Genomic DNA, 24,664 nt, shown 5'->3' on the forward strand with positions numbered 1-24,664 from the left:
AGCCAGCCTGTGGGCCCAGCCTCCCCAGCCCCAACCGCGTTAATCTAGGGGCACCCCATCCCCCAACCCTATCCTCACATTGTGGCACCCAAGTGAAACATTCCATAGGGACGTCTGTCCCAGACATCTCTCTCGGTGGCTTCTTTCCTAAAAGAACTAGTTGATGTCAAGGGTGTGTGTCCCTTAGCTCCCTGGGTCCTGCCGCCCTTCTGGAAATGTCCCGCACCTGCTGCTCTGTTTTCCTCTCTGCTCATTGGGAGGCAGCTCCGGCCCCATTGTCAGACAGGTTCAATGGCTGCCTCAGGCCTTGGGAAGATCATTCAGCTCAGGAGCCCAGAATCCTCCAGGAAAGTGTACTGAGTCCAGGTGCTGAGGCCACACAACTGGCCATGGCCTGACCTCCGGTGTCCAGGCCCCAAGAACAGCTCTGTGCTGTGTCATTTGCCTCTGTGCCATGGGCCTCAGTTTTCCTGGGAACTCAAGCATTAACTAGATGGCATTTAAGGCCCTTCCAGCTCCCCAGGGCTCCCCAAAGTCCTGTTCTAAGTCAGGCACTATGCCTCCCCCCACCACGCCCCTGCCCCGTGCCCCCTGGAAAAGCTCATTTTCCATATCTATACAATGGAGTCGGTATTGGCTTCAGCCCTCCCCACCTCCCAGGATTGGGGAGGTTTTGGGGGACAGCTGAAGCCAGCCCTGGGGCACCCTAGTCAGCATCTGCAGGTGCACAGACACAGCAGTCCCCCTCCCCCTGGCCTGGGGGGCAGAGCTGCCCCTGCAGGTTACCATCAGCTGGGCTGGGTCTGAGGCAAAGGTGGCTCCTTTGCCGATGTCAGAGGTACTGGTGGACGGTCGTCTCCTCCGCACCACAGAGGGAAATAAACAGTGTGGCCTACAGTTTGAGCTGGTCTCATGGCAATGACTTTCCTTTTAACCTCAGGGGTTTTGAAGGCTTGTCCCATATTTATCAGAAGACCTGGGTCCCATTGTCACAGAATGGAGGCATCTCTGGGAGCTGGGGTCTGTGAGGTGTGATCCTGGCACTTGGTCTCTCCCCCCTCGAGCCCAAACAAGCAGGCATCCATAACCCCATTCTATAGCTGAGGACACAGGAGCTTGAAGAAGTCTAATCAGGTGCCCAAAGCCACTGAGTTCATAAGAGGCGATGCTGGGATTTGAACTCAGTTCCAGTTAACATCAGAGTCCATGTCTCACCACATGGCTCCCCAGGTCCAAACCCAAGTATTTTCCACCAACCCCTTCTCCTCCTTCCTCCTGCTTCCTTATCTCAAAGACTGGGATGGGGCTGCGTTTCTCAACAGCCCACGTCTTCATCTAACAAACTCCTGCTCCTCCTTCAAAACCCTATTTTATTTTATTTTGCCCCTTGTGTGAGGTCTTCCCAAAGGCAGGTAGTTGGCTAGCGCCATTCAGCCATCTGCCCACTTTAAGGAAGCTCTGGTCCCCAGGTCATGTGGGTAGAGTGACAGTGGGATTCCATACAGCTACGGCTCTCAGAAGCAGTAGACGAGATTGGAGGACTTGGATCCAAGAGTTTTGCCAATTAAATTTTGTGAGTGTGAAAATGGAGCGTGTTCCACTCCCTCCCAGCTTCAAAGATCTGTTTTGACCCTGGAAAGCCCTTCCACGAGGGCTTCTTTCTCTCTTGATGGAGTCTGCTTCCTCTCTTTCTGCTCACTCTGCCAAAATCTCTCTCTCCAGGGCTGCTGTCATTGACCTCAATCTCACCAAGATCAATGGGCTTTTAAAAAGCCTTGTATGAACACTAACAGCTCCATCTACCCCTCAAGTTCACCGGCCCTGGACTCCTCGATGCCCTCCACACTCTTCAGCAGGTCCTTATGGAGCGTCCGCTGGGTGTCCGGGCGGTGGGGACGCTGGGCATGAGCCAAAGTCCTTGCTCTCATGGAGCTTCTGTTGGCCATCTGTCACCACTCCAGCAGCTCCCAAATCTGCCTCCCACCCGAACTTCTGTGAGCCAGCTTCAGCACCTACTCTTATGTCCCACTGAAAAGGAGCTTTCAGCCTCTGTTCCAACTCAAACCACTCTCCCTCCTATGTTCCCTGTGTCCATCGGTGCCCAAGGAGAATCCGAGGGCTGTTCTAGGTCCCCAACCCTCAACCTCCCATATAATCACCCTCACTGATTCTCCTTGCTCTTCTCCACTCGATCCACTCTCTCCAATCTCCTCCCAGCACCTTTGGACCACTGTCACTTATCACCTGTGTTGTGACATCAGCCTGCTGACCTAGCCTATGTCCCCAGCTGTTAGCTGGACCAGGCCATCTCAAGGCTAGGTAAGAGCCAGGGGGAATTATCTCAGGACCAGGAGCCATAGTGTTACTGCTTTGCCACTTGGGGCTCTCCTTTGCCCCAAGGCTAAAGTCCAGCTGTGCCGCAACGTTTACAAAGCCCGCCTTGTAACAGAGACAGAGACAGAGTCTGCTTACGTCTCTTCTCTCATCCTCCCATCCTCCTGCACTTGACCCTGAGCCATGCTGAGCCTGGAGAATCCTTCTCCCTGGAGTGCAGTCCCCTGCCTGCCCTCCATTCTCCAGTCTGTCCCACTGAATTCCCAGCTGCCTTCAGATCTCAGTGTAGATGCCACTTCCTCTAGGAAGCCCTCCCTATCCTCACCCTTCCCCCTCCTGTCTAGTGAGGTGGCCTCTGCTGGGCTGTTCCCATACCCCCAGTCCAGGGTCCTGTCCCCTCTCCACCACATCTCCTCTCCCTGACATCTTTCCCGCTGGACTCTCTCAGTTTCCTGTTGCTGAGGTAACAAAGGACTACAAACTTAGTGTTTTCAACAACACATTTATCACCTTGCAGTTCTGGGGGTCGGAAGTCTTAAAATCAGGGTATTGACAGGACCACATTCCTGGGGGTAGCTCTAGGGGGAAACCTGTTTCCTTGCTTTTCCAGCCTAAGGGACAGCGGCATCCATTGGCTTGTGACCCTGTCCTCCCTCCTCCAAGCCAGCAACCCCGCCCCTTCGGGGCACTCTCACTGACTCTGCTCCCTCTGCCTCCCTCAGGGAGGGACCCTGTGATCATACGGGGGCCACCGGGTAGGCCAGGATAATCTCACCCTCTCAGTGAATTGCATCTGCCCAGTCTTTCGACTGTGGAAGGTGACAAGACACAGGTTCCAGGGCTAAGACCATGCACATCGCTGGGGACCATTATTCTGCCTGTCAGCATCCGAGCTCCTCAGCACCAGGCCAGTCTCTCCTCCACTCCCGGACCTCCACACAGTCCTGTGCTTGGCCCACCCTAAGTGCTCAGGAAAGTGTCTGTGAGTGAGGGAGTCCGTTCATGAGCAAGGGCGCAGGGTGCGTGAGTGCGTGCGTGTGCGTGTTATATGCTGTACGGGACTGAGGGGCAGGCAAAGCAGAAGCCTCTAACCCAGTGAAAAGCCACGACTTTTGGAAAAATGTTCATCCCACGATTCAGGAACTGAAGGTGTGGGGGGATGAATAGGGCAGAGCACCTGCTGACAGGTGCGCACACCACGGGAGGTCACAGGGCACGGGCCCGCCTGGAGACTGCAGGAGGGCGGGTGTGCTGCCAGGACCAGCGGGCCTCCCAGAGCTGCCGATGGCCCAGCCCCACCACTCTCAGAAAGGTTGCCCAGCCTGGCAGGCCCGAGAGAAGGTGAGTGACCTTGCAGTGGGCGTGACAACAAAGTGAACGGAGGGCAGGCTGCTCTCCACACGGCTGTGTGTATGACCCGGGGCAGGGATGACTACCGGGTGTGAGGGACCCCTCGTGAGGGCGTGGTAACGAGCATACTTACACACAGCACCAGACATAGGCCAGGCACCGCTGTAAGCAATTTAATAATCTAACTCATGGAACCCTCTGGCAACTCCCCGCAAGAGGTAAAGTTATCCCCACTTTGCAGAAGGGAAAACCGAGGCCGAGAGGTCAAATAATGCACCGTAGTTCTCACAGCTACAAAGTGATAATATCAAGGTTTGAACTCGGGCCCCCTGGGCCCGGTGTCGGCCCCGAAGCGCTTGGCTGTGCTCACTAAGGGGACGTTGGCAGGCGGCCATCGGGAGCGGCCACTGGACTCTGCCTCCCAGCCCTGCCCCGGCATAGCGCCATGGAAGGAGAAGCCAGATGGGATAGGACCCTGGGCGGGAGACCCCAGAGCTGCGTCCTCGGGATCTGTGCACCCTGAGAGTGCAGTGGCATACTCAGGGGCAGAGCGAGGACGGGTGTCTGGGCCCCACCCAAATGGCTGATACAGTTTGTGGGCCTGGATCCTGAGTCACACAGAACAGCCGTAACCAGAGGCTCCTGAGACCATCAGAGACACTTGGACACTGACCCGATATTTGAAGCCTGGGAGGTAGCAGAGGCTGGGCGGAAGTTTCTGGGCCACACAGGGGTAGTTATGCAGAAACACAGTGCACCCTCCCGAGCGTCAGGGCACCCCCCGGGGAGGGGGCACCAAAATTCCTTACGCTTTGTTTAGTTGTGACATATGATCATAGTCTTTTTTTTTTTTAAGATTTTATTTATTTGACAGAGAGAGAAAGCAGAGGGAGAGGGAGAAGCAGGCCCCCTGCTGAGCAGGGAGCCCAACTCCAGGCTCCATCCCAGGACCTTGGAAGCCGATGGCAGCAACTTAACCAACTGAGCCACCCAGGCATCCCTGATCATAGTCTTTTTAAAGGGTCCTTATCTTTTAGAAATAAATACGAGAATGTTTACAAACCATGGGATGCCAGGGTATGGCTCCCTGATAGGGGAGGGGTGGGAGCTGACCCGCAAGGTCCCCTGCATGCCCTTGACCCCTGCAGCCGGGGATGTACGTGGTGTTCACTGGGCCATTCTACTTCTGGAAATGTCTGAAAGGATCCAAAGTTAGAAAGATATTTTAAAAGGTGCAACCCAGGACTCTATGAAGGATTTGCAGTCATCTTCACACTCTCCGTCCCGCACTGGAAACAGATGCAATTGTCAACAGATGTGGTTTGTTGAAGGAAATTTCTAGCTATAAAGAGAGTGCAAAGAGTTCCACCTGCCTGGGCTTGGGGGGTGGGGAAGATGCCACCTGCTGGGCGGGGCCAGGAGGGAAAAGATCCAAAGTCTAACATTAAAGGATGTTCTGATCCTCTGGTGACCTGTCTGTGGGGCTGACGTCGATCGATCGGGGGAGCAGAGCATGGCCGGAAGCCCCGAGGAGAAGTCCCAGGGCCAGGTGAGTGGTTCCCCCACACCAGGAACACGGAGGGGAATGTATTTGGTCAGATTCTGTCATAGCAGAGCCCGAGATGAGGATCTTGGGCAACTGGTTTATGAGGGGGTGCTCCAGAAAGAAGAGTGAAAAGCAGGACGGGGGCGTGGAGCAAGCCGAGGACGGAGGTGGTTTCTGTCAACTGCTAGCTTCAGCCTGATCCTACTGTCAGTCGGTGCTCAGGAGCACATGCTCGGTCCCTCTTTAAGCCAGGGGGCTGTCCTTTCATGCCCCATGCCAGTCCATTGACTGCAGGCTGGAGGGGAGGGGCTGTAATTAAGCCCCCATCCCCAAGGAGGGAGCAGTTACAGCCCTTAGCACCAAGGATTGCAGTGGCCGGCAACGGACGCCCCCCACCCCCAGGGAATAGGAAATGGGGGCACCAAGAGCATCTACCCCAGCGAGGAACTCCCCACCTAGAGCCCTCCTGCTGCCAGCTGGGAGGGGTCACAGCGATGTCCGTTCCAATCCCAGAATTTCACACGCACACGCTTAGGAGGAAGCAGAGTCCCAAAGAGGGGAAAGGAATTGCCCAGGACCACTCAGGGCCAGTACTAGAGTCCAATCCTCCTGACTCTACCCTAGAGCAAGGCCTCTGTTTCCTGCTGGCCCCGGGGGTGTGGGGGGTGGGGGGAGGACCTTCCCCTGTTTTCTAACTGATGGCCATTAGGGATGGCCCCCAACCTCCCACTGGCCCCTTGTCACATGGTGTGACTCAGTAGCTCTCAATTCTGGCCTGTCTCTGCTTGATACACATGCACACACACACACATGCACACATGTATACGCATATGCATGCACACTGGTGTGTGCACGAATACACACACACACACAGGCGTGCATGCATATACAGACATGTACACGCGCGCACACACCCTGAGAAGCTGCCCGGTCCTCTAGGCCTCTCCAGCACAGACTGATCAGGGCCTCAGGTTTTCCGTCTGCTCGACTACAACCTCCCATTGTCAGATCTCACTCGCTGCTGCTTGGGTCCCTGTGGTGTTCAGCTCAGACTCCAGGGGTGACTCTCAGACCAGCCAGTGCACTTGGTACACTCAGTCCTCTCCCACCCTTGCCACACCTTTCCCCCTTCCCCAGGAGCCCTCAGCTGTCGAACCCCTTCCCCCATGACCACGCTTGAGGACGATGAGGATAGGATGGGTCAAGTCTCTCTTTTTTTTTTTTTTTAATTTATTAGAGAGAGAGTGGGAGAGAGAGAGAGAGCATGAGCCAGGGGAGGGACAGAGAAGCAGACTCCCCGCTGAGCAGGGAGGGAGCCCAATGTGGAGCTTGATCCCAAGACTCGGGGATCATGGCCTGAGCTACTTAACCAACTGAGCCACCCAGGTGCCCAGGACGGGTCAAGTCTTAAAAGAGAAATGGATGAGGACCAAAGGGAGACTGGGTGGCAGGATTGCAGGCATGGGGCAGGCTGATGTTTGCTGAGCATTTGCTGTCCGCCAGGCCCTGCACATTGCGGACATTATTCCATTTGATCCTTGTAACACTCACCCTCTCCCCTGCCCCCGGGAGAGGCACAAGCTCCCCACCCCCCAGGTGACAAGGAGATAGTGAGAGGTCATTAACCTGCCCAAGGTCCAGTCTCCAGGGAACACAGCCAGTATCTGAGCCAGCCTTGCCCATACCCCGCGCTCACAATGTGATCCCCTCTGCCTGGAGCCAGAGGGGGCTCCCCAGCTCTGTCCCTGCTGGCCCTGCCTTCCAGGGACTGAAGGACCAAAGGGAAGCTGGGCCCTGGCTGTGTCCCCTGGGGATGTCAGGCTGGCTAGGCCTGAGGGTCCTGAGCTGGCTGAGGGGCGGGGGAGAGGCCAAGGCTAAGAGCGGAGGGTCCGCCGACCTCTGCCCCACACAGCCCTGCATGGGGGTTGGGGAGGAACGGAGGGCGGGTGGGGGGCAACAGGGCGTAAGTCTTCTAAGGCCTTGAAGTTCATGCCTCCCTCTGGAGGTGGGAAGCTCAGGGCAGACTGGCTGCCCCTCTGGTTCTCTGAGTCCCTCCCTCCACACCCCTCCTTTCTGGTGGCCTGCCCCAGGAGACAGTTGTTTAAAGTTGGATGTGGCCCCTGAGACCACAGTCTAATCCTTACCCCCACTGCGATCTGCACAGGAGAAAACCAGTGCGAGGTCAAAACACCTCCAGAACCAGAAGTTTGTTAGTTTAAGGCCACTTTGCCCCAAAGTGTTCCCCACAGAACAACTGTGGAATCAACGGCCTTTGAGAAAAAAGCTTCCACAGCCAGTTAAGTTTGGGAAATGCCCTTAAGATTAAAATAAAGTACTCCAGGGGCGCCTGGGTGGCTCAGTGGATTAAGCCTCTGCCTTCGGCTCAAGTCATGATCTCAGAGTCCTGGGATCAAGCCCTGCATCAGGCTCTCTGCTCAGTGGGGAGTCTGCTTCCCCCTCTCTCTTTCTGCCTGCCTCTCTGCCTACTTGTGATACCTCTCCCACTCTCTCTCTCTCTTTCTCTCTCTCTCTGTCAAATAAATAAATAAAATCTTTAAAAATAAAAAAATAAAAATAAAATAGAGTACCCTCTGCAGGAATTCTCAGGAACCTGACCATGCTAAAGAAGGGGGAAGCCGGAATCCAGGGTTTCCCAAACTTACTTGACCAAAGAACTCCTCTGCTGCAGATCTGTTGGGGCCAGTGTTCCATGGAACACACTTCAAGAAAGCTTACTCCGCATTCTTGAATATGGCTCTCAAGTGGATATTTGAACCCTTCCCCTGTCCCATTCTGGAAAGTGAAATCCCCGGTGCGAGGCACACCTCCAGTGGCCGAGTGATCACTACCTCCCTGGACAACTTATTCCATCCAAGACCCCTCTGCTAACAAGTCTTTCTTCTTTTGTGCTTCCCGGGGGCCGGGGGGTGGGGGGCGTGTGGCCCAGGCTCAGGTCCATGCTCTGTCCTCCCAGGGACACCAGAGAAGTCTAGTTGTGGCGGTGACTACTTGGCCAGGCTCTGCCTCCAGCTGCATCCATCAGTCCATCCGGCTATGTCAGAGGGACCCTGAAGAGTTGGGAATTAAGAGGACAGCCGGGTCAGGTCACAGAAGAGAGAGTCATGCTCAATGTGCGTCTGCCCTCAGCTGCTGGAGTCCCCCTCCCTCCCCACCAAGTCGGGACTGTCACTACAGACCGGTGGAGACGTTTATCAGAGGGCCCAGCAGCCTGGCCGACCACACACAGTCCCAAATCCCAGCCCCTTTCTGGCTGTGTGACTTTGGTCAAGGCCCTGGACCTCCCTGAGCCTCTACTTCCTCTTCCATAGAATGGAGCCAATTCCCAGGGATTGAGGGAGGTCAGCCTAGCACAGAGCCAGTGCTCTCCAGCCATGAGGCCCCATCAGGCCCTTTGGCCCTTGGACTCTGCCCCTTCCTTTCCTCCCTGTCTGGGATTTAACTATCCAGGCTGCCTGTCCCTCCCAGGTTCCCAAAGCTCTTTCCCACACTACTGTCACCACCTCCATGCAGGAAAACTGCAAAATGGGGGTATTCAAATGGGACCTCCTGAATTCATACAGTTGGAATTAGAAGTGAGGGGAATGCACCCCCTTTTTTACCAGAAAGAGTAAGAACGGCCCACTCACTTTGCTCATGATCCCCATCCCCATGGAGAACTGTCTCCTACCTCGATTTCCATGAACCGGCTCCCCGATCCTCCCAAGCCCATCCCACCTCGGTTCTCCTGGGAAAGGTCCACTTTTCTCGATGGGTCACCGGGCAGTCTCCAGGCCCTCTGTGCCTCAGCTCAGTGTAAGAAATAGTGGCCAGGCCCCTCAGCAAGTGGGACTTTCAGTCCCCAGCAAAGTTTTCCCGCAAGCTCTTTCTCACGCCTGTTAAAACTCCCAGAACATTTCCTTTCACTCACAGAGGCAGCAGTGCCTGGAGGGCGGAAGCCCACACTCTGAAGCAGGTCTGCCAGGTTTGAGTCCCAGCCCAGACATTTCCTGGCTGGGTGACCTTGGGCAAGTAGCTTAACCTCTCTGGGCCTCATTTTTGCAAAATGGAAGCAAGCACAGTATTTACCTCAGAGGTTTGGGAGGAGGATAACATGAGATAATGCAAGTAAAATGCTTGTCCCACTGCCAAGAACAGAGAGAATGCGTATAAACGTTGACTCATTGGTAAATATGGACTTCCTGGATCAATGCCGGCTCATAAGCCACAGAAGTTGCCCAAACCTGGGAGGCACCATCATCACCAGTTAGGGGGTGTTCTGTCTTGCAATGGCTGGGAAGTTCGTCTGACCCTTTTTTCTACGCCAGACAGAACGAGATCCCCCCAGTGCCACAGAGGCCTCGAGGGGCCCAGAAGCCAGGTTATTCTAGGTCAAATCCAGTTCAGGGGTTACTGGACAGGGCAGCCTGTTCTGGGAGGCCCTGGCTCAGGGTCACTGAGTCTCACCCAGGCTTGAGCCCCGGGAACGGGATGGGCTCTGACCCAGCCTCTCTCCTTCGCCTGCAGCCAATGTCCTTGGTCCCCGCCCTGACAGCAGAAGCCTATGGAGCCGCTGAAGTGATTCCCAGGCCGGAAGTGGGAGAGCTCCCACCATGGCAGGCCCAGGGTCCCACCCAGCCTGGCCAGATGAGCCTGCCTGGCTTCCCACTGCCCGCCTGGTACCAGCAGCAGACCAGGAAGAGAAATAGCCTTCTCAAGCTGCTGGGTGTGAGTGCCCACTTCCTGGGACCCCCGTGGGGGTAGTGAGTGCCCATTTCCTGGCACACTGGTGAGGGTAGGCAGGGAGAGGGAGTGCTGGGGAGCCCTGAGGGGAGAGAGGGAGGCCTCCAGGTGCCCTACTCAACACTCCTGCTAGAACTGAAAAAGCCCTGAGGGCTGGGAGGGGCTGTCTACACCCGCACCAGCACTGGCACGGTGTGGCTCAGAGGAAGGCCTCAACAGAAGTCCCTCCCCTTCTCGCCTTTTCCCTCCCCCAAACTGCCCCCACCTACCCCAGCCCCCCACCCCAGGACTACAGGGGGAGGGACAATCACTCCATTCCCATGATTCCTATCGCCTTTCCAAGGAGTCAGCCCTTCCTTGCAGACCCACCAGGGTCCCTCGGAAGGGGTGAAGTGGCCCCGGCCCGGCCAGCTGGCGTCGGGCACTGGGGCCCAGTCCCCCGACGGTGGCGTCCCATCCCCTTCCCGCCCCCAGGCCTTCCACGTTGTCCTTGCTCTGCTGCACTTGCTCTTCGGGAGCTGCCTGGTCTCCACGGTCAAGGGTCTTCACCTGGTGGTGCTGAAGTCGTGGTATCCATTCTGGGGGGCTGCCTCTGTGAGTCGGTGCCCAAACGTGGGCGGGATGTGGGGGTCAGCAGGCAGGCCCGGGGGACCCTGGCTTTTGCGGCCAGCTGCTGGTGGGTCAGAAGGAGCGACTAGGAGGGAAGCCCCTTTCTCCAGTCCCCTGCCTCTGCTTCTGTGTCCTCAGTGCTGCCCAGGAGACCCCTTCAGATTTGCATCCCAGGGGAACACTCCTGGGCTCTCTGCCCACCCCCCTAATCCAGTAGGTGCCTCCAGCAGATGGAGGGCGAGCATGGGGGTGGAGGGGGGTGGCCAGGCTGCCTGAAGATCCAGCAACCTGTCCCTGGTGCCTGAGGCTCTGTCAGGCTGAGTCTGCGGGAACACAAGCCTGTGATGGGTGCCTCCTGTCCTCCCAAGGCCACCATCCAGGAGGGGAGATGAGGGGAGACCAGAGCACATGCTGTTTCCCGAAGGCACCCAAGGCATCCTCCCCAACCCTGGGTCCCCCCCGGAATCCTGCATACACACGGAGTCCCAGCTCCCACAGCGCCCTCTTGGGCAGGTGTCCTGATCCACCCCCGCCCCGCCCCGTCCCCCAACTGGCCCCAGCTCTGGGTTTTCAGTGCTCAGTCATGGGACTGTCCCCACGTGCAGCGTCGTTCATCCTGTGGTCCCCAGGACTGGCACACAGCAGCCACTCAGCTGACGGTTGAAGGATCATTGCAGAAATACACCAGGGACCTCAGAATGAAGAGACGATACGCCCCAGACTGCAGGATTCGGGAACGGACAAAGGGTCGGAGTGGAGGAGATAGTTAGCTGATCCAGAGGGACGTCTGGGCCGCACAATGGGGGACGAGGGCGGGGCCAGGAGGGCCAGCGTGGGGCTTTGTGCGCCCAGAGAAGACCAGCGGAGCCAGAGCAGGCCTGGGAGGGGCCGTGTGCTGGGCAGGGGATCTCCTTCGTCAGAGGAGTGGTTCTCCACCACCGGCCAGCCGCTGAGCGTCTGGTCTTCTTGGAAAGTAGCCAGAAAAAAGCAAACATGTGGGTCTCAAGGAACCCCGACCTCTCTTATGACTGTTGTAAATCTGGCCGGCAGTTCCTCATTTCGGGCATCTTGGTGATCATGACGGAGCTGTTTTGGAAGACTTACCTGGTAAGCTGGAGCACTCCCTCCTGTCCCAAGCCGGGGTCAGGTTTGGGAAAGGCCTCCGTGTGTGCGTGCTAGAGATTCAGCCTGTGATCTCCAGGGGCTGCTAAGCTGTGTGAGCAACAGGTGTCCGAACGTCTCTCTAGCTCAGGTGGGCTGGAGTGGCCTGGGGTGGCCCCGGAGTGGCCCGGAGCAGACAACAACACCAGACTGGCCAGACAGACATTGGCAATGGAAGGACCATCCCTACCCCTCCTACTTCATGGTCTCAGACCACCCTCTGCCCCAAAAGGCCTGGCCTGGTCCAGGTTTGGGCCCCTCAGACTGGGCTGGGCTGTGGCTGTCCCTGGCCTTCTCAGGAGGCCTAGACCACAGGATGGCATTGGGCCATCCACTCAGCAGAGGCAGGAGACACATGGGAAAGACCTGCCCATCTCTCCCCGGCTGAGCCCCTTTTTGAACCAGAAGCTTCTCCCTTCCTCTGCCTGATCGTCGGGAGACCCTGCTGCAGAGAGGTCCGCTCTGCTAAAATAAGCTGGAGATGCCATGTGTTCTCTTTCCCCAATTCAGGCGTTCCCTCTTGGTAACAGGCTCTTGGAATAATGCTTAACCCAAGGTGGTGATGAATGGAGGCCTTTCAGGGAGACCCTGGCGGGTGGGGGAGGAGGCAGAGTGTGCGAGGACGGTGCCCCTTCAGCGCTCCTCCTGCTCTTTCCTGTAGGGAAGGGGACGGCTGAGGGGCCATTTGGGGGTCTGGTCCCTGACCAGGCGACATATTTAATGCCAGGATGATTAGGACTGGCTCTGAGAAGGAGACGGTGGTGGGAACATCCTTCTTTAGTACCAAGTCTGTGGGTCGGGAGGCAGCCCTTGGGTTTCCCCAGTCCTATCCCAGAGAAGGTGAAAGCCGCTTGGGCCCCCACAGCCCAGGTGGTCAGCTAGCTCAGAAAGTCATGTTTGCATGAGGACCCTCAGGCCCAGGGATAGGCGGAGTCTTTCTGTGATCACAGAGCAAGCACCTGGCAGGCCTAGACACAGGACCCAGGTCTGGGTACCTAACTTTTGGACAACGGTCGTGACTGTTACTTTTGCCTGTAGAGGAGGCTTTGCCTGATAGCACATGCCGTCAGCTGCTTCTGCATGCTAGGTGGCCTCTTTGTCATCGCCAAAGATCTCTTCCTGGAGGGTCCCTTTGACTTCCCGATCTGGACACCGTACCCCAGCAGCACAGTGAGTATCCGGCCCCCAGGGTCCTCTCACTCCTGGGAAGGTGCTGCCTTGACTTGGCCTAGCAGAGGTTTCTGGCTCTCAGGAAACCTCCCAGAGCCCAGGCACAGGTGCTGGGGCCCACAGGCAATCTGTTCCCAACCCATCCCTCCTGAGGCACATGACAAAAAGGGATGCTGTCTTCTCCTGGTCAGCGTTAGGGAGCTGGGTGAGGCCGTGAGTCACTGAGTCCTGTCCCACTTTGATGGGTAGGGAAACTGAGGACCAGAGAGGAAGAAGGGCCTGTTTGAGGTTGAGTCTCAGCAGCCTTGCAGACCGGGCCAAGTCTACTTTGTTACCCCCATTTTAGGAGAGTGAACACTGACGTCCAGAGAGACGACATTAGCAGACCAGGGCCACACAGCAAGTCAAGGGTGCAGGGAAGACTCAAAGCTGGGCCTATGACTCCGAGCCTGGTGCCTTCTCAGCACAACCCGGCACCCCTAAAGCAGAAGGCGGGCTGGACACTCCGCGTGGCAGCTGCGGGTCAGGTTTCTGACCGTAGTGCTGGGCTCGTCCTTACGGCCTCCACCATGCACACACATGTGTGGGCCCACAGACAGGCCTACTCACACACACACACACACACACACGCTCCCCCACAAATGCTCATGCCGTGTGAGATGTCCCCACTGCATGGTGGCCCTAAGCCCAGCTCCTCCCCAGCTATAAACAATGCCCCTTCTCTCTGACCCCCAGTGTCCCCATCTAAGTGGGGCTGGCTGAGATGCCCCCTAAGGCCACCTGCAGTTCCACCAGAGCTGCTTGGAGATCCTCCAGCCCTCCGATGGTCACTGTGGAACCAGGGGTGCCAGACAGTGGGGTGTAGGGCAGCAAACGAGAAGGACCCTGTCCCAGCCCCCCAGAGTCGCATGTTCCCCCCCCCCACCATGGGCACACCTGCAGCTGAGACCCCCACTGCCCCCTGCTGGCTGGGTCTGACCCCTGCTGAGCCCACCTAAGGGGTACAGATACCCAGCGAGGCCCTGCCCTGACTCTCTGTCCCCCTCCCCCTCCAGCTCCACATCCAGAGGCTGGAGCTGGCCCTGCTCTGCTTCACGGTCCTGGAGTTATTCCTGCTGGGCTCCACAGCTGTCACCGTGTGCCACCTTAACTGCCAGCCTGCAGAGGTGAGGCCTTCCTGGGGCCACCAGCCCCAGAGAGATGGGTGGGGCATGGGGAAGGGGAGGGGGCAGGCAGGGGCACAGGAGGAGCAAGTTTGAGTCCCTCCTCCTTTGTCGGGTGGCTGAGCATTTACTCAGTGGGACCCCGGACATCGGACATCGGTGGTTCTGCAGGGGAGACAAGGCCCAAGGGCGAGAAGGGCGATTCAAGGTGGTAATTGCGGGCTACCCAGGAGAGAAGGCCCCAGGCACTCAGAACAGCAGCCCCTGCTCTCCAGCCAGAGGCCCCCGGGAGCTCTCTCAGGAGGCCGGGAAGGATGCCCGCCTCAGTCAGGATGGGAAAAGGGATTCCAGCAGAGGCAAGGTCATGGGCAATGGCCCAGGGACCAGACAGGGAAAGCCAAGAGAGCTGTAGAGTGTTATGGGGTTTGGCAGTGGAGGGAGCAATCGAGGTGTGTTACGAGGGACCGAGTATTCCAGGGTTATGGGGCACACCTGCTACTGAGCACTTTAGAAAAACAGAACTTGAAAAAACAACCACCACCACCTCCCCCACCCCATAACTTGATTTAGCTTAATTTTCTCAACAGCCTTTCAACATGGGTACTTACTTCCCCATCCTACAGATAAGTAAAATGAGGCGTAGACAGGTCCCATCCATTCCCAAGGCTAGTCAACCCATAAGGAAATCCAAGACTCAGTCCGAGGTGTGCCTAACCCATGGCTAGGCCTGACCGCCCGTGGGGCTGGCAGAATGGCAGGCTGGGGCCGGGTATGTTTTGGAGCAGACTGGCTTCTCCCCATGCCAGGGACCCTGACCACACGTGATTTTCTAGGCTCACGTCTATAAATGAGGAAAGTTCCTATTAGAACCTGAACTTGAGAGCACTGTGAAAACGCAGGCTCCAAAGGCCCCGTGACCCTGTGAGCTTGAATCTCCTATTGGTTTCCATGGATGCCGTCCATCCATGGAGATTCCACGGCCCCTATGAGAGCTGTGGGCCTGAGCTGGTTGTCCCAGTCAGGGCCCTGCTGTCTGGCCAGAAATCTCGTTAAGAGGTTGGAGAGCTGGGAGAGACCTTGAGTCCCTGAGGCCAAGTCCTCAGGATGACTCGGGATGGGGAGACCGAGACCCCCCTCTCTGTTGCAGGAATTAACAAGGACCGTTCCCACTGACTGTCATCTACTGGGGGCGGCTGTGGTGGCTTCCCATTGCCATGGCAACAAATTATCACCAATTTGGTAGCTTAAAAAGACACAGCTGTGAGGTCTTATGGTTCTGGACGTCAGCAGTTTGAATGGGTCTTGCTGGACCCTGGCCAAGGCCCCGGCCCAGCCCCACCAGGAAGCCGATGGGGGACTTGGGGGGCAGTGTGCCCAAGGTCTTCCGTACACTGGTAGCAGGCCCGGAACAAGGGTCGGTCCACTGGCTCCCAGTGGGGCTCTCCCCACTCCCTCCTCAGGGACAGGCAGATGGAGAGAGGCCCACAGGGTACTTCTGAGAGCCCCTCCCTGAGCTCCCGGCTCCCCATCTCCATGGGAACCTTGAGATGGAAAGGGAGCCAGTGTGTCAGTGCTTTGTAAATGGCCACTCACTGCACAAATGTGAGCAGCTGGGATGGTGGCTCCTTTTTGCAGGAAGACGACTTGATCCTTGTTCAGGACACACCAGTGAGAATCAGGAAGTGGTCCATGGGTCCTCCGCCATCCTATGAGGATGCGACTCTAGGTGGCATGTAAGATGGGCAAATGCAGAGGGATGGATGCCCTGGGCTCCCCCCAACTCTCAGAGTTCACTCCCTGGTCCCTTCTTCCTGCTCAGACATGGACCAGTTCCGAGGGGGCAGTTGCCCAAAGGGGGCAAATGGTGCCATTGCTAGAATGGTCTGCCCCATGCTGGTGGCCGAGGTGCGGACAGTCCCCATCCCCTCAGGCACAGGAGGGACCCCTCACCCCAGACCCCGAGCCCCCCATAACACTTCAGCACCTGACTGACCGGCCCAGAGCACAACAAGGTCCTGCCCACCCAGGAACAGACCCCGGGCCCCTCTCCACACCCTCTCCCCTCCCAGTCTGCTTTCTCCAGTCACTGGCAGGACACCCAGGAAGCATGTCTCTGTGGGACTGTGGGGCAAGTCTGGGGGGCATCTGTGTCCGAATCCGTGGGTTCCGGATTGAGTCAAAGGGAAACTGGGACCAGTTCTTCCAGCAAACTGTAAATGCATCTCCCTGCCTCCCCGGGCCTCACTATCTCCATCTGTACCATGAAGAGGGTGGGTGGCTGAAGCCATTGGGCCCCATCCCCCGCTGGAAAGCTCTGAGATAGAAGTCAAGTTCAGGATTCCCATTGTGAACCTGCAGGCTCAGTGTCCAAACCGGCGTCCACACCAGCTCCCTCAAGGAAGTCAAGTGACAGAGAGCCGCCTTTCCCCCTTCCAGAATGTAGTGGTCCCAGGAGGGTCTGCAGTTTCTGTTATTTGTGGACTGTGCTCCATTCCTCTTGTTTCCATAAATGGATTCTTTTTCACAATGTATCATTTTGGAGGGGTGTGTTGTATCTGCAATAAACAGGAAGCCAGCAAGTTTCCATAAAAAGAAGCTGAGCATGGTTGATGGGGGGAGGGGGGTTAGGGGGGTGGGGTTATGGACATTGGGGAGGGTATGTGCTATGGTGAGTGCTGTGAAGTGTGTAAACCTGGCGATTCACAGACCTGTACCCCTGGGGATAAAAATATATGTTTATAAAAAATAAAATTTAAAAAAATAAATAAATAAATAGGAAAAAAATAAAAAGAAGCTGAGCACAAAAAAATAATGTAAACACAGTAGAAACAAGACTAACTTGCCACCTGCTCCTGTGATGTCAGCTCTAGCTCTCCACCTCTCACTCAGCCCCTGCAGACGCCCTGGCATCCTTGAGGTTCCACTGACGCGGCAAGCACACCCCTGCCGCTGAGCCACCCCCGTGCCCTTCCACTGCCTGGACTCTCTTCCCCGGGGCTATGGCAGCGCTCGCTCTGTGAATCTGTGTTGGGCTACTGACTCTGGGCTGAGGCTGGTCCCATCCACCTGTGATGTAGTTCTGCTACTATCCCCATTCCACAACAGTCTCAGAGAAGTCAAGCACCTTCCCCAAGGCACCCAGCTGGTGAGTGGCAGAGCTAGGATTTGACCTGAGCACTCTGGCTCCAAATGGAAGTGCTGGCCTCCCGACAGCACTGATAGGTTTATAGGAGGCGCCCTGCTCTGTGCTGTCCCCGGTCAGATGAGACTTGCCCATCTGAGATCTAGCACACGGTGTACGTGGCAGAGTCAGCCCTCAAAGCTCACGGGCACCCCGTCCTCCCAGACAGGCTGTTTACTGTGTGGTAGCCCAGGTTCAAGGCTGTACAGGCTAGCCACCCTCAACAACCCCTATGTGTAGAGATCCCCTCCCAGTCAAGGGCACGCTGAATATTCCCAGGGTTCAACATTGTCTGAATTCTATTGTTACCTCCCTTGTTTCTGGCTGTCACCTCTGGTTTCGGTCACTGGCTAGTCCATCTCTTTTTTCCACGTTCTGGTCGGCCGGTTCTGCAGGCTGTGGCCAGCTGGCTTTGGAGAAGAATGTAAGGTAGAAGCCGCTGGGCTCAGAGGGAGCCTCAGGGAACTGAGAGCCATGCACATGTTTAGGACAAGGGACATGAAGGAAAGAACTTCGGCTTGGCTGTCTGGAGACCCAGATGCAAATTCCAGCTTGGTTGTCACTTACTCGGTGACCTTGACTCAGCCCCATGCCTCACTGGGTCTCAGTTTTCTCATCTGTAAAACAGGACGTTACACTAGGTTGGTGGTTTGGTTGAATAATCAACCAATGAAAGAGATAGTACAGTGATTAAACAAGCATCAAGTTTGCACGCTTGCTTCCTCTTTCTCCATCCAAACCCCTCATGTGCACACCCATAAGTACATGTACATCCGTATAGACGCTTTTTTGTTGAACCATCGGAAAGTAAGTTGCAGGTGGCTGGGGGCTGGACATTGGGGAAGATATGTGCTATGGTGAGTGCTGTGAATTGTGTAAAACCAATGATTCACAGACTGTACCTCTGGGGCAAATAATACATTATATGTTAAGAAGAAGAAGAAGAAGAAGAAGGAGAAGAAAGTAAGTTGCAGATACCATGACCCTTCATCCCCTTTTTCTTCCACCTGTGTTCTTTCCCCAAGAATATGGGAATTCTACATACGCACAAAGGTATTATTGCATGAAGAAAATTAAAAATAATTCCATAATACTAATATGCTGTCCATGTTCAGATTTCCACCATGGGACCAAAAATGCCCTTTACTGTGCTTTAGGCTTAACCTGGATCCAATCAAGTTTCATGCATTATATTTGATGTCACATCACTTCATTTTCTTTTAATCTAGAACAGTCCTCCCAACTTGCTCTCATGAAAAGAACAGTTGTCTTGGAATGTCTGCTTGTTTCGGTGCCCTTCACTTGCTCTCCATCCTCTTCTTTTTTGTCACCTGGCTGTGACCCTGAGGCTTGGTTTGATGCAGGGTGAACGCTGGGGAGAACTTCCCAGTGGTGGTGCTGGGGCCTTCTCACTGTGTCCCATCTCGGACCCCGGGGCCTGCCTGTCCCTCGGGTAGTGATCCCGGGCATGGCGGTCACTGTCACAGCTTGCCACTGCTTCATCAGTCTTTGTATCTGCTTTTTCCTGCAGGTTTTTTTTTTTGTTTTTTTTTTTTTAAGAAGACAAAACAGGGGCTCCTGGGTGGCTCAGTGAAGTGTCCAACTCCTGATTTCGGGTCAGTTCATGATCTCGGGGTTGTGGGATCGAGCCCTGCATCGGGCCCCACGCTCTGCACGGAGTCTGCTTGTCCCTCTGCTCACTCGCTGGTTCTCTCTCTCAAATAAATAAATAAAATCTTTTTTAAAAAGAAAAGAAAACGGTTCACATTACTTATTAAACAGGGAAATGTCAAAATTGGCTTTTCTGTAACAGAAAACAGATGTAACAGCTGAACATATAGTGTATAAATCTTCAGTATAGTAAACACGAACTTGATACACTATACTGAAGACAATGATGTAAGCTCAATTTTTTTTTTTAACTTAATGTTTCTTCTTTGTCGTACACCACACACAAATGAAGAGTAACAGGAATCATTGCCCAGGTTCATGCGGTTACCAAGCCTTTAAAGGGACTTATGAGCTTAGGGGCTGGGGGTTGCTGCCTCGATGCCCCCTTGGGTTCCCGGTGAGCTCCAGCATGCATGGTTTCTGCAGCCATGAGCCGGCAGGAGGTAGGGGTCAGGGCCTTTCTGTCCCCAGTGAGGACACCACCGACTACCCCAAGCCCAGGGAGGGACCAGTTTTGTGAGCGGTGGGCTCCCGAGAAATGAGCACACCCGGAGGGTCCTGGTCAGGGTTGCGGGGGGAGGGCAATGCTCGGGGGATGGGAAGGTCTCTGGACTAAGACTATCCTGCACCTCTGACTCATTGTGGAAACGAGCCTCCATTTCCCATCTGCAGAATGGGAATGGTTGTTCCTCCCTCACAGAGTGGTTGTAAGTCAGAGAAGACCTCGGATGTGAAAGTACAGACTCTGTGTTCCCCTGAAGTATAGACACGGGGAGGGGAACAGTGTAGGGTTCGAGAACGTGGTGACACATGATATCAGCTTGCGTGTGGAGGGAGGTAATTCCTCTTCAACTCCATGGATCTCTTGGATTTCTTTAAGGAGAAAGTCTCCATTTGGGACTGTCCTGTCTTTAACACCTCTCTGATGCAAGATGAGGTCTCTCCCCCAGAGACAACTGCCTCTGCAGCAGGCACGACATCAAGCAGAACTTCCCCAGGCCGTTCCTTGTTCTGGGTCTGCTGTTATGGCTGTCTTCTCCTTACAGCAAGTGACACTGGCTTCCCAATTACAGCAAGTGACACAGTGCGCTCTTAGAAGACATGTGTGTGAGTTAAAAACAAAGGAATGACGGGCCCAGGTTTTTTGCAAGTGGAGATGAAAATGCTCTAAACTCGTAGTGAGCCTCTCACAACTCTGTACGTGTGCTAAAAATCATTGAATTGAAAAAAAAAACAAAAACTTCTTAAAAAGGAGGTCCATGTTCTTCCTCCCTCGAACACCCCACAGTGACTCCCTGTGCTCAAGCAGGTCGTGGAGGCGCGAGAGCATTGTGCTCGTCCTTCCTCCCTCCCTTCCTTCCTCCCTTCCTTCCACAGGTGACAATGGACCAGCACTGTGCTGTGTCCGAAGCAGACCCCCATGTGCCAGAGCACAGCCTCCAGCCTCCCGGACACCGGGCTCCAGTGGGTGAGACAGGCACTAAGGGTCACACCAATAAATGTGTAACTGGGGCAAGTGCTGTGAGGACCGATGGGGACCTGATCCTGAATGGGTGGGGAGGCAGAGAAGGAGTCAGTCCCTCCTCTGGAGGTCGTCTTAGTGGAGGCCTGAAGGCTGCCCAGCACAGACCTGGGGAAGGGCATATGGAGGCCTGAGTACAGCTCTCCCCAGGCCACCGCCTTTAGCCGCTTGCTCAGCTTAGCTGTCCCCGCCCTACCCCCACAGCCACCCCCTCCTCCCTCCCTCCCCACTGCCTTCCCGGCACTCCTGCTGCCTCGCACACAGTCTGTAGCAAAAGGCCCACTACGTGCCAGGCCCCTGCGGGAGCTGGATGCTATGATCTGTCGTAGGCACTCAGCCAGAGAGTCAGAACGTGGGAGACACACAGGAGACTAATGGCAAGGAATTGGCTTTGGTGGTTACGGGGGCTGGGCAGGCAAGCACACAGTTGGGGGAGCAGACTGCCAGAGTAGACCACGCTGGGGCCCCGGGGCACCGTTTGCAGCTGCCATCCATGGCTGGAGCTTCTCCCCCATGAGGGAAGCTTCCCTTCTGTGCTTCAAGCCTTGCACTGACCGCATCAGGCCCACCCAGACCATCTGGGACCCTCTCCCTTACTTACACACGGACTATGGGTGCAATCCCATCTACGAAACCCCTCCCCAGCAACATCTGGATTGGTGTCTGAGTAACTGGGAAGTTGCAACGGAGGTGAAAAGGCCCTCCTGCGGGCTGGCTGTGGCCAATGAAAGTAAACATGGGACCGCACAGTGACCCTGGGACCCCCTGCGCAGGTGTCCTGGGAACAGGGAGGTGGGGCAGTCAGGGAGGTGCTGCAGGAGGTCAGTCTGTCTGTCTGTCTGCACTGGGCCTCAGAGGGAGGAACAGTGCTTCTGGTTGGAGGAACAGTGCTTCTGGTTGCAGGAACAGCCTGGGCGAAGGCCTGGGATGAGGGAAACAGGAAGCAGTTATGAAATTACAAATGGAATTTCCAGATACAGGAAACCTCCACACACGGGTCAGCATCCACAGTCAGCCGGTAAGATAAAAATCATTGCTACAGACTGAAAGTCTGTGTCCCCCCCGCCTTTCCAGCCACACACACCAAGATTCCTATGTTGATACCTTGATCCTCAGTGTGGGGGTGTTAGGAGGTGGGGCCTTTGGAAGGAAATTAAGCCCCAAGGGTAGGGTCCTCAGGAGTGGGATTGGCACCCTTGAAAGAGGCAGGGGAGCGCTCCCTCCTGTCTCCACTGCCTGTCACGATAAGATTCGATGAGAAGCAGCCACGGGCAGGCCAGGAAGGGGACCCTCCCCAGAACCTGACCACGCCAGTACCCGGCCCTCGGACGCCAGCCTCCAGAGCTGTGAGAGATAAATGTTTGCTGTGGAACCACCCAGCCTACCCTGACAGTCTGCTCCCCCAACTGTGTGCTTGCCTGAGCAGACGAAGAGAGTCTAGTCAAGGGGTCAAAGTCACGGAAGCAGTTGTCCTTGAAAATCCCTTAAATTACCCAAAAGTTCAATAATACAGAACAGACTGACAGAGGGTACAGCACGTTCCATCCCCTGGAGGCCGACTCCGGGGCATCTGCTCACTGAGAAGGGGACGGGAGCCCCCAGCTACTGAAAGCCTTAATTTCCTCTCCCCCAATTCTTGAAGCAGGGCGGGGATGAACCTGAGGAGGGCAGGGTGACCCTGAGGAGGTTAAATGTCACACTGGGGGGTCTGCTGTGCGTTGGTATGACAGCCAGGGAGGCGACACTAGGGTGGGAGGGCAGGTCTGAGGTCTGACTTGGATCGGAACCACCTGGGAGCCTTTAAAATCCACAGACCTCCCCCCAAGCCCTATCTTCAGGGACAGCAGGGGGTCTCCTCAGCATTGCTTGGAGACATTTGGGGTGTGGAGGCTGGGGGTGCTGGTGGACACCCACACTGCCTGGGACAACCCCGCATCCACCAACAAGGAATCAGCCGGTCCCTGAGGCCAATATTGCCAAGGTTGGGAAACCGTGCTAGAATGAGGCCTGGGCTTCCAGAGCATGCCGCAGGCCACAGAGAGCCACTGATTTAAGTTCTGGAAAGTTCTCTCTGAGACCATTATATGCAAAGTCTGGAGAATTTCCCGGCCTTGTTCCCCGCCTTGGTGGGAACCAGGGATTACACTTCCAGCTCCTCAGCTCAGAAGCAAACCCCTGGGCCCCTGCGCTTGGCCCTCAGGGCTCAAGGCCTGGTGATTGGGAGCCTCTTGCCGGTCAAACCCCCAGAAGACGCGGGGGGCGCGTCAGGACCCTCCCCACAGTCTCCTGCCCTGCTCAAAGAGGCTAAGTGACTTGCCCAAGGTGGCGCAGCAGCTGTGAGGCAGAGTGGGGTCGGGCTGCCTGTGGCCCTGAGGAGGGTGAGACCTCAGACACCGAGGGCACCTCACTGGCCAGCAAAGCCGGGGCCAGCCCACATGGACAGGTGGGAGCGTGCAGCTATGTGGGAACGGGGAAGGTGACAGCGTGGCGCAGAGCTGAGAGAAGAGCATTGCAGGGGCCACTGGGGGCGCAGAGGAGGGGACCCCTGCAGGGAGCCGGAGGGGCTGTGGGCTGAAGCCTGCAACAGCAGGAAGGCAAAAAGGCCCGAGAAGGTGTGTCTGAGCCTCTTGGGCGCCCCCTGCCGGGCCATGGGCGCCTGTGGGCGTGTCTTGCTCAGTCCCCGCCCCTCTCCCCCCAAAGCCGGGTTAGCAGCTCCTACTCACGTACAGTAACTTCCTCTGAATGATTCAGGGAGAGCACAGGGAAAAGGCATCGTGGGGAGCGTTAGGGAACGCGATCAAAACAGACATGACCGACAATGACCGGAGCTGGACCCCGACCGTGAGGAGGCTCCTCACCCCGCTCCCCCACACTCCCCTAACTCTGTCCTTGGAATATGGGTTCCGTGTGACCTTCCTGCCCCCAGAGGCTGCCCCAAGGCCGCAGCCTTGAGCGGCAACCTGCTGTTGAAAGCCCCTGCAAGGTGTCCGTGACCGAGCCCAGTTAGGGCCTCCTGATAAACTTTTAGGGTTTGGAGGGTGGGTGTGCCGCCCAAGGCAAGGCTCATCTGTTAAGTTCCGTTTGCTGGTGTTAAAACTGTCCCCCGCCAACCTGGAGGGGGGCTGCCTCTTTCTTGGGTCTCCCCTGCCCTTTGCACGTGGGAAAGCTCCCCAGAGGACGGTAAACCTGCGGCTAGTAAAGCATTCTGGTTTTTTTTTTTTTCACTTGTCTTGAGTTCAGTCTGATGATCGTGAAAGCTGGGATATCATTTATCAGTCAGGACTGGGGTTCTGCTCAGCTTCACTGGGTCATGTAGAAAGTCCAGGGATTCATCCTGGGAATAGTTGGCAGCTGCTCACGTGTCCAAGGCTGCTGCCCACCCCGGAGATGCCCCTCACACCCTTGGTGTGGGGTGGGCTTACCCCACAAGCCTCCCCCGACCCACGGCCCTGCAGGCTGGGGTGCTGGGGACCTGTCCCTGGGTGACCACCGTCCCTGAACCTCACACCATCTCCTTTGTCCCCAAACCTACCACCTCCCCCAGGAAGGGCCACTGGAATTTCCTAGCCAGGCGCCCACCTCTCCGTCCCTCCTCCAGCCCCCTTCAGACAGCTCCATCTTCATCTCTGACGGGTCAAAACTGCCCCCAGAGAATGTGGAATCATGTTGAGGGAAGCACTTGAAACTCCAAGAGGCTGCTACTGCCCCTGTCCTCTCCTCACTCCCTCAGAGAGAAGAGCCTGGACCTCTCTCTGGACCTCTCCGAAGACACGTCTGTCCTTTCCGGGAGGAGGACGGAATGAGGTTGCTGTCTGGAGGATAGAGGGGAATGGCATAGTCTGTCTCTCCCACAGGTTGTCCTGCCCGTCCCCCTGGCATGAGAAGCAGTCCCGTCTGCCTCTCCCTCTCTGTGTTGACCGTGGGGAAGCACCGGCCCCTGCCTGTGGCCTTCAGACAGCAGGTGCAGGGTCAGGGCTGCGAGGCCTGCGAAGCCTGCATTCAATTCAGTATCCCCTTTGTTCCAGTGCCACAGAGGAGAAACTGAGGCCCGAGAGGGTGAGGGGACTGTGTCAGGATCCGGAGGGTGTGGGGCAGAGCAACACCATCTAGGCCCAACCCCACCTCATCCTCCCCCTGCCTGCTGCCCTCCCTGTGGTCAGGTCTGTCCCCTCTCGGGATCCTGTGGCCACTGCTGCTTGCCACCTGTACCACATTCT

General features: G+C 56.3%; 1 protein-coding gene across 2 annotated transcripts; it reads left to right on the top strand.

Moving 5' to 3' along the window:
• Window positions 1–5,181: 5,181 nt before the first annotated feature.
• Window positions 5,182–20,339, top strand: MS4A10 (membrane spanning 4-domains A10). 2 transcript variants are annotated; one of them, XM_032879134.1, is made up of 8 exons: window positions 5,182–5,233; window positions 9,755–9,955; window positions 10,445–10,564; window positions 11,630–11,686; window positions 12,779–12,910; window positions 13,966–14,076; window positions 15,709–15,806; window positions 20,303–20,339. In XM_032879134.1, the coding sequence occupies exons 1-8, from the start codon at window positions 5,198–5,200 to the stop codon at window positions 20,304–20,306; spliced, it is 759 nt and encodes a 252-aa protein (XP_032735025.1). In that variant the 5' UTR covers window positions 5,182–5,197; the 3' UTR covers window positions 20,307–20,339. The 2 variants fall into 2 exon arrangements, with proteins under 2 accessions (XP_032735025.1, XP_032735023.1); XM_032879132.1 differs by lacking the exon at window positions 20,303–20,339 and adding an exon at window positions 16,432–16,483.
• Window positions 20,340–24,664: the final 4,325 nt, after the last annotated feature.

Source organism: Lontra canadensis, unplaced genomic scaffold, assembly GCF_010015895.1.
Source record: "Lontra canadensis isolate GAN:19392208 unplaced genomic scaffold, GSC_riverotter_1.0 scaffold66, whole genome shotgun sequence".
NCBI lineage: Eukaryota > Metazoa > Chordata > Mammalia > Carnivora > Mustelidae > Lontra > Lontra canadensis.

Coding starts and splice junctions, on each gene's coding strand:
- MS4A10 (XM_032879132.1), top strand. CDS start 5,198: ATGGCCGGAAGCCCCGAGGAGAAGTCCCAGGGCCAG. Junction 9,956..10,444: donor GCCTTCTCAAGCTGCTGGGT/GTGAGTGCCCAC, acceptor TCCCGCCCCCAG/GCCTTCCACGTTGTCCTTGC. Junction 11,687..12,778: donor TGTTTTGGAAGACTTACCTG/GTAAGCTGGAGC, acceptor TTTTGCCTGTAG/AGGAGGCTTTGCCTGATAGC.